The following is a 9,470-nucleotide window of genomic DNA, read 5'->3' on the forward strand; positions in this document are numbered from 1 at the left end:
TTAAATATTTGAACATTTTGAACATGTTCTTTTCTGTTTTCTAGCAATCTCAGATGGCCATTCAGAAGAAGAGTGGAAAGTATTACAAGGAGAATTGACTGAGCTTAGAGACCATCATCAGAGGAAGTTAAAGGATTTTGCTAGGCTAGAGCAACGTCTAGAGAATCTCCAATCTGAGGTAGAGCTTCTACGAACGCAACAAGGTCAAATATACAGCAGTGAGTCAGAGTTCAGCCAATCATCGGGGTTTGTCACCCCGTTTAAACACCGCACTAGTACTTCCAATCTTGAAGACATAATCCCTCGTAGCTTACCAGATCTGCGAGCTGATATTCCTTCAAGCACTCCAATCACTAAAGCACACTATTTGGGTGTTAGTGGTGCCATGTCTACTCCTAGTGATTACCATATTGACAGCAGTGTAGTTGTAGATCTTCAGAAGAAATTGGATGACTTAGAGAAGCAGAACAGTCGCATGGAAAAGGAGTTAAGTGAGCTGAGAAACACTGACAAAGACTTTGCTGCAGTTGTGGCCGACAAGCAAACTTTGTTGCAAGAAATTGACCAGCTGAAGGAAGAGAATAAGAAGATCTCTGAGGGTAGGAAAGAACAAGCAATGAGAGAAAACTACGAGAGAGAGATTGAAACACTGAAAGAGTCAAAAGTGAAATTAACAGAGGAGCTGAAAGCTATGAAGCAAAGCACACCCACTCACATTCATGTAAGCGACTATAGTGTGAAGTACTAGATATCATGCATGGGTGTGTACTGTATTGTACTTCAGTACTGGAAAAAAAAAAAAACCTTAGCCAAGTACTGAATTTTTCTCATGTAGAAACTTCCAGGATTGAGCCAGCAGATGCAACAAGAAGTTACAAGACTGACAGATGAGACATTGGTTAGTAGTAATATATAACTAATCCCATTGTATAATGTGTTGCTGCATGTGCTACAAATTCTGTTTCATGCAGGAGCTTAGAGAGAAGCTAGAATATTATGAGCAGCAAATATCACATGCCAAGAAGCAAGGGTTTGTTGTGGAGGCTTACAAGCCTAACAGACAAGTGTCCACCTCATCAAGTAAGATCAATACATCCAAATTGTATTAGAATTATTGTGTATACTTGTAGTGTTGTCATCACCTGGACCATCAGATTCTATTGATCATGAAGTGAGTGATGTTGTGTAGCACATTATACTAGCTTGTACTCCTACATACAGTGTACCTCTGTTATCATAATGTATGTATTGGAGTGTCTGCCTATATATGCCAGTCACCTTGGGAGTTGGGACTACATGTCCTTATCAGTGAGGGGTCCTGGTTTCAAGGGCATAGATTATGTCAATAAGTGGCCCAAGTATCGGCTTTATGTATGTATGTGCTCATTGAGTGGTTGTAATGTACTCTAATAGAACATACAGTAGTCTGAGGCTGGACATTCACGTTTTCATTTGCTCAAATAGTATATGTTTGGGAGTTGCACCCAAACCACTACTGTATGCTTAGTTCTTGCCAGTACTTAACTGATTCAAGTATGCACATTTTCTACCTTAGGATCAGTACCTGGGTATACTGCAGTGGAGACTGGAGGATAAGGATAAGATAGTGACCACGCTGGTCCTCAAGCTACACCCTTCAGTTGTAGAGGGACAGATTCCTTGTCTACCTGCCCACCTGCTTTTCATGTGTCTTCGATATGCTGACCATGTGCAGAATGAACATCAAGTGACAATGTTGCTAGAGGGGATTATTAAGGGAGTGCAGCAGGTGTGTGTTGTGTGTTGTGTTGCGTATGTGTGTATATGCGTGTGTGCGCATGCGCCTCTCTGTATGTTGTGTGTCTGTGTTCACTGGGTTTGTATTGTGTGTTATGTGTGTACAGTAGACCCTCAGTTATCAAACCCTCATTTATCTGTACCTCAAAATTGTAAATGACTGTTCTATTAGAGTATTTTGAGTACAGGTGCATGTTCTATTAAAGTATTTGAACAGAGCTCTGTATATAATTGTATGGGCTTCAGTTATCTGAACTATTCGCTTATTTTGAACACTTACCATTTCCTGGGGTACAGATAACTGAGGGTCTACTGTACACACATATTTGCATTCATTATACTCGTATTCATTTTTATTTGCAAATCCAGGTGGTTCAAAAGAATATCAACAACATTGATATGTTGTCATTTTGGTTGGCAAATGTGTGCCGACTCTTCCACAACCTCAAACAATACAGTGGAGATGAGGTGTGTGTATGCTATTGCTTTAACGTGTGGTGTCTTACAATGTATGTGTAAATTTTTTTTGCTGCATTGCTCACTGTTGGCTACAATTTTATTGTTGTGCGTATGTGATATTCCCATACAGTAATGTATCTGTGTTCATTAATGCGATGATTCAATGTCTTCTGTCTTTCTTGTACAGAATGTGTCACACTCCAACAAGTCAATGAGCCTAACTAGTTTTGACCTCACCAGTTTCAGACACCTCCTACATGATAGAGCGGTAGCCATCTACCTTGAACTAGTGAGAAATGTACAGGAATACATCCAACCTCTGATAGGTCAGTGTGTGTGTACAGCGAATAGGATGTAAAGTACTCATCTGCAGTAAACATATCTGTTATCAAACTTTTGAAGTAAGTAGACAATTACTCTACCAGAAGACACATTTCTACCATAATACATGTTTAGCAGTCACCCTTTATTGGTCAGACCATTGATTCTTTAAATCTTGTTGGTTGTACTTTTTTGAAAATTCAGTTCTATGCTGTGTTGTGTAGAAAATTGATAGATGTGTTTTCAACAGTTCCGGGGTTGATGGAACATGAGGCTATTCCCAACATATCAAGCAGCCGACGGATTGGTGGAAAATCAGGGGGTGGGGCTAAGCCTGGCAGCAGCCAGAAGACTAAAGCGATCACAGTGTCCACCATCATCAAGGAGGTGAGTGACTTGTATCAGTGTACTAACATGATCATCACTCCTTATTAGCTGTGTAATGTGTTGTCAATACTACAAGCTAACTTTCTGGACCCTACGGTCATCGGTCAACTATTCAAACAGGTGCAGTATGGTGTGTGTGTGTGTGTGTGTGTGTGTGTGTGTGTGTGTGTGTGTGTGTGTGTGTGTGTGTGTGTGTGTGTGTTCATACTGAATTTTGTGTAAACAGGTAGGGATTTGTGTATTTTGGGAATGGGTTTACAAAAAGGGGTTTTCAGTACTACACTGCATATTCCAGGTTTGATGTTGAAGGAAGTTATGTGTTTATAGGATTTGAGGTATTAGTTAGAATTGAGATACTACAATAGTTCAAAACAGAGTTATGACTTTCTAAAGTTGTATATATGTGTAATGTGTAAGACCCCTTCTTACGAATTCAGTCGCATTTTTTACATACTATTACCTATGCAGTTAGGAGCTGGGATTGTCTGGTGTTTCTTGGGATATGTTTTAATTTTGGATGAAGAGTAAACGTGTTTCACATTTGTATGTCATTTCAGATATTTCTCATCATCAACTCATTCCTGTTGAACAACTTGTTATTGAGGAAGGACATGTGTCACTGGTCTCATGGCATGCAGATCAGGTGAGGAGGTTCACTCTTCAAGTTTTACCTCCTCATATTCACTGTAGACATATTGACATGTGTTATAAAAATAGACAGATAACCTTATCATACAACAGATTCACTAGCTATGCTGAAACATGGTGGCACGTAGCTGCATTACTCTATCTACATACTTATGGTGCTTCCTGGTTTATTATTTTGTATATTTCCTAGGAACAATCTCAGTCAGTTAGAGGACTGGGTTAGAGGTACTAACATGACCAACAGTGGAGCAATAGAGTCACTAGAACCAGCAATACAGGCCACCCAACTACTACAGATGAGAAAGAAGACTGATAAAGATGTCGCTGCCATTGTTGAACTGTGTGACAAGCTGAACACACTACAGGTAGGGGTGTAGGTCATCATGTGTAGCTATCAATGGCTGAAACTGTGTGTTGTAACTTCTAACATGTCCTGTTATTAATCAGTGGTCTCATAAGAACTTTTCTTGAAAGCCTTCAGCCAGAATAATAACTTTGAACTCTGGAAGTTTAGAAAAAAAATTAGGAGATGACCTAGTCTTATGTGGCCATGCTACTATTTCTCCTCCTCTTTATTTTTGTCGTAATTGGTTGGCAAGATAGTTACAAAGTTGTGTTCACAGCTAAACAGTTACCAACAGTGTAACAGTTAATTTGTTGTAATGCTTGATCCACTAATAATTGTTTTAATTTATTCAACTGTCTGATACTTTATTTATGGCCAATCAAATTACTGTATATCAATTAAATTTGGCAGTGAACTAAATTTGGCGAATTGGCGATTTGTCACTAAACCGCCAAATTCAAATTTCGTCAATATTATTTTCATAACTTGTGTTCAAGCTTTAGAAACAGGTTTCGACAAACCAACTACTTAAATATACCTTATTGGTAAATTAGCGTGGTTCCACGCATGTAAATGAGTGTGGCCTACAGACTAGACTAGAACTCGTGCATGGGTGTGGCTCCATGTAAGCTTGCAGATAGCAACAGAAATAGATTCGTGTGCAGCCAATCCAGGCATTGATAAAAGGGTGAAACTCTACATATGCCTACAGACAGCAAATGATCCTGGAAACAAATTGGGCTGTGCAGCAGGACCCAGATATTCTTTAAAGCGGGTCAGATCCTAACCCGGTTCAACCATGAAAGTGACTAGATGCATGCAGCGACTGAATCCATAACATATCAGCATAAAAAGGATTGTACACTACAGCATGCATACTTTGTCCTTACACTCACACGCACTGCCAATTTTTTCAGTGAGAGCATTTTGCCAAATTAAATATTTGCCAACGGAAATTTTATAGCAAATTTCCAAATATTAGTTTCGTCAATATTTGTTGTTATATGGTTACATTGCCCATAGAAGCCAAAAAGTATATAGTTTGTTACAACCCCTTTTCTGAACTTGTAATGAAGCCAAACCCCACATTTCTGTTCTTGACACTTTTATGTCATCACTAAATATCTGTTTGATTGAAATGGTATTTAAAAAATCCACTTTAATTTAGTGGTTTTCTCAGGACTTAGCTCAACATGTGCATACTATAGCCAATGAAATCAAATCCATTGGTGTAAATGCACAACTTTGTTGATGGAACTTCCAGGGCCACCCACAGGGGGGTGGGGGAAGGAGGGCATTTTTCCCAGGCCCCAGCCTGAAAGGGGCCCCATGAATACCTGTTTAAAAGATCAACATACTCTAATAGAGCAGTCACAGTATTCTTCAGAGGAGCAGTGTAACAAGCTTATAAATAAGGAGATATAGGGATAGCTATTGTCAATGTGAGCTGGTCTCTTTCATCCAGTTTTTTTCCCATTACTTTAACAAAACTCTTATTGTAGCACATTTGACTAGTTCCACATTATGTATCTCTAAAAGAGTACAGTATAATTATGTGACTGGGCCTGCAAAAATAAGGCACATGATTTTTGCCTACTTTTTCATTTTCAAACTTTCAGCACTCATACCTTTATGCTATGGCAATGCAATTTTCAGCTCTTAGATACCATTTAATGATGCAAGTTACAGAATGCAAAAGTTTTGTTTCAATACTAAGATATGACCTGTAGCATGACTGGGTGTAGTTTGTGCCCACATACCCTGTTGTAGCAGGCCCCAGTCACATATGAATCAGGCATGCTGTTTGCAAACTACATTCTTAGCCTCAGAGTTGGGGTTGTTACTATAACAATGTAACTCGTTACATATTACTCATCACTTCTATGCCATGTAACGCGTTACAATTACATATTACTTACAGAATGAGTTACAAATTACTCTTTACTTTGAGGGCTGTAATTTGTTACTAGCTATAAAGTAAGTCCAACCTTCTAAATACAAGCTACCAGCAAGTGACTGTCTCCAGTGCTGCCTGGGTCCAAAATGCAACAAATTACGAGGCTGACTACAGTGCACCTCAAAAAGAAGTAACATGTCACATTCATTATAATTTTCGGATGCAATATCCGTTACATATATATTACTCGCTACTTCATCATGTACGCGTTATATTGCTCATCACTACAAAGTAGTATTATTACATAATGTGTTACATTTGTAACTTGTTATCCCCAACTCTGAGGCATTGTAATTATATTGTGGGACAATATATGTGACCGTCTCAGCAAAAACCCGACTTGTTCACGAAATTAAAAAAAAAATTTTATTCACTCAGCATTATTAGCAGTGTCCAAGGAATGGATCACCAAAGTTTCAGCCTTCTGTGGTGTGTAGTTTTGAAATTATACCACTAGACAGTAGGAAGAGTAAGGTAATCGATTTGTACAGTGACTATACTGAAAATAAACTACAGGCGCTTACATTCGCAGTCATAACTTCCATTTGGATTAGTCTACAACGTTGCAATTTGGTTTAAAATGTTCACCATGGATCAGCACACCAGCCAAGGTATAGTGTTAGCCCTGTAGACACTTGCGCATTTGGATATGAAAGCGGTTTGGTAGAAGAAACGATGACAATCTTGATTATGTTTACCGTATCGTAAACAAACGCACGTGACACGAATACCGTTGAAGCTACAGAAACGAAACAAAGATTTTTGAACTCTCCATGAGCAGGCGAATAAGATGGTATATAGTTTTAATCGATTTGAGTCTTCCTTCTTTGAATACTGGCCCGATAAAAACTTGCGTATTTTTCTTTGTAGCATGCATAATTTTACGAATTATTTTTAAATTTTGTTTTTCTCAATATGCATGCTTGTGCGAACAAGTCGGGTTTTTGCTGAGACGGTCACATATATAGGGAGACCTCTGATATCAGATATAAGGAATATTGGAAACTCTAACAGTTTAAGATGGTGGTTCCTTCCTTCATAGATCCAAAAGATACTCACAATGTACACACCAGCAGATGATTATGAGGAACGTGTACCAGTTCATGTCATCAAGGCTGTTGCTGCCAAACGTGGAGACAGCATTGCACCTTCACAACTGATGGAAACCATGAACAACGCCAACCCTGTCACTTTCCCATTCACTCCTTCAGACGTCAACTTAAGAGGAATCACTTTGCCAGCTTTCCTGAAGTTGGATTTCTTGACTAGATTATAATTTGATCAGAGAATTACAAAGTGTTTATATTTATTTGACTTGAAAACTCACATGAATTTGTTATTTATACGTCAGAGGCTATTGTTTATAACTGTGGTTTGTTTTGTATTGTATTACAAGTTGTTGTAATGTTGTTTAACTAAAACTGATATTTTTAATTTGTTGTTTAAAAAGTCAGTGATATACTACTACATGTTGTAGTAAAGGTAGAAACCATTGTGCAATCATGTAACCATGGCCTAATGTATTATTATTATTTTTTTTAAACTGTATGGTGTAAACACACCAAAGGCCTGAAGGTAACTTGTACCAACAGCCTTGTACATTACCCTGTGTTACTTATTTACATACATGCATAAATACAGTTGCTAAGGAGAGTTTAGATTGAAGGTGGGTGGCTGTAACTGATAAATTCTTGAGAAAGAAGTTAAGTAACATGTACAGTTGCTCTTATCGTCAAAGTTAATAACTTAATGATCATTGGTAGTAATAGGAGTCATTACATATGATTCTGTGCCAAAGAGACTCTTGTTGACATAAATGTTGTTTCCTCTTAGCTTGACAAAATTCTTGTCAGTACCATTCTGAGGTAATTGCCACCTTGTTCTCAGATAGACTGCTTCGATTGCTCTTTCTTCTCTGGTCATGACAGGTTTGATATTTCGCGGACTGGACTCACGCACTGCGCTGGAAACAGTTTTAAGCAATAATCCAGACATTATCCATCTCTTGCAACACTGGAGACACCACTATCGAGCTACAACTGCTGATACTGCTCTTCCTTACAAGTCTACAAGCTAGCGCATGTATTAATTAATTAGAATACACCTACGATACACGAGTACTGGCAGTGATAAAGCGTGATAGAGGCTATTATTGTAGCATAGCTGTTTTCCTTTATTGTTTTGGCACTGTAGAGATGAGTCAGTAACAATTCTTAGTAGGGTAGCTGTAGATGGCACCGCCCGGCGAGGTGATGGGGCTATGCAAATAAACTGGTTCATCACTACAGCCCTAACACTAGTGCTAAGTACTGGAGCAACAAAGGAAATACATCTAAGCTACAACAACGGCCTCTATCACGTTTTATCACTGCTAGTACTCGTGCATCGTAAGTGTATTCTAATTAATTAGTGCATGCGCTAGTTTGTTGACTTGTAAAGAAGAACAGTATTAGCAGTTGTAGCTCGATAGTGGTGTCTCCAGTATTGCAAGAGATGGATAATGTCTGGATTATTGTGTAAAAACTGTTTCCAGCTCAGTGCGTGAGTCCAGTCAGTGAGTCCAGTCCGTGAAATACATTACGCCCTATACGAGCATATTAAGTGGATACTTCAAACTGTGAAGCTTAATTCCATGAAAATAGATTGACATTCCCTGATAGGGCAGTCAGTGGAAACTGCATGTGCAATGGAATGCTCAAAAGCTCCTTAGTCATTACAAAGTGACTACTGTTAGAAGTACCAATCTGTTAGATGAAATACAATCCGGCACTGATAAAAGTGTCCCAAGATAATGTCGCTAACTTAGGAGTGTAATGCAAGGATAATGGGAAACACTGAATAGTATAATGGGTGAAAATTTAGGGAACTTCCTGAAATTCTGAGCAGTTTAGACAAACTTTTAAACATATTTGACTCAGGCATATAGATTGAAGATACTATAATATTTATACATTTTCCATCAGACGGGTCCTGATTATGAAGAGTCACTGGCTTTTATCCCCCAATTATGATGACAAATTCAATTCTTTATCATACTATCCTGAAATCTATCAGTCAGCTGGAAGTGCTAACATGACCAAGCAATAGAGTCACTGGAGCCAGGGTGTGATTCACTACACTACTGTACAGATGATGAATATAAATGTTTAAATTTATGTCACCATGTACCATTAATAGTGTTGAACTATAATATATTATATAGACGTAGGTGTATAGCTATGGCCAAGGGTGAGTAGAACTATTATACGTGTATATGGTACTTAAGTTTGACTGTATTTATCATCTTTGGCCTAGTATGTTACAGAAGACAAATTGGGGAAAAAACTAATGAACTTTAACCAAGTAGCTAGCTATGAATTCATCAAAAATTATCTTGCACATACACTTATAACCCTTCATTTCCCACCAATAGCTTTTGCCATACATTTTTTGACTTCATGATAATATTTATTTTTAGATGAATAGAAACAGCTTTAATAACCTCTAAGCAAACTTTAGAAATAAAATTTCCCTATAAGGATCTATACAACAAGGCATTGATATATATTCTTATATATTCCCGTATCTATATGTCAC

At 38.1% G+C, this 9,470-nt stretch overlaps 1 protein-coding gene across 1 annotated transcript in view; it reads left to right on the forward strand.

Annotated features, from left to right (window-relative positions):
- The window catches only part of LOC136237572 (unconventional myosin-Vb-like), a 19,352-nt gene extending 11,807 nt beyond the window's left edge, over positions 1 to 7,545 (forward strand). Inside the window, exons 22-33 of the mRNA XM_066027761.1 lie at positions 45 to 721; positions 836 to 898; positions 972 to 1,080; positions 1,131 to 1,171; positions 1,556 to 1,768; positions 2,146 to 2,244; positions 2,423 to 2,561; positions 2,807 to 2,943; positions 2,992 to 3,063; positions 3,501 to 3,586; positions 3,782 to 3,956; positions 6,937 to 7,545. Coding sequence (XP_065883833.1) covers positions 45 to 721; positions 836 to 898; positions 972 to 1,080; positions 1,131 to 1,171; positions 1,556 to 1,768; positions 2,146 to 2,244; positions 2,423 to 2,561; positions 2,807 to 2,943; positions 2,992 to 3,063; positions 3,501 to 3,586; positions 3,782 to 3,956; positions 6,937 to 7,170 — 2,045 coding nt within the window. The 3' untranslated portion in view covers positions 7,171 to 7,545. The remainder of the gene's footprint in view (positions 1 to 44; positions 722 to 835; positions 899 to 971; positions 1,081 to 1,130; positions 1,172 to 1,555; positions 1,769 to 2,145; positions 2,245 to 2,422; positions 2,562 to 2,806; positions 2,944 to 2,991; positions 3,064 to 3,500; positions 3,587 to 3,781; positions 3,957 to 6,936) is intronic.
- Positions 7,546 to 9,470: the final 1,925 nt, after the last annotated feature.

This window comes from Dysidea avara, chromosome 11 (assembly GCF_963678975.1).
Source record: "Dysidea avara chromosome 11, odDysAvar1.4, whole genome shotgun sequence".
Classification (NCBI taxonomy): domain Eukaryota; kingdom Metazoa; phylum Porifera; class Demospongiae; order Dictyoceratida; family Dysideidae; genus Dysidea; species Dysidea avara.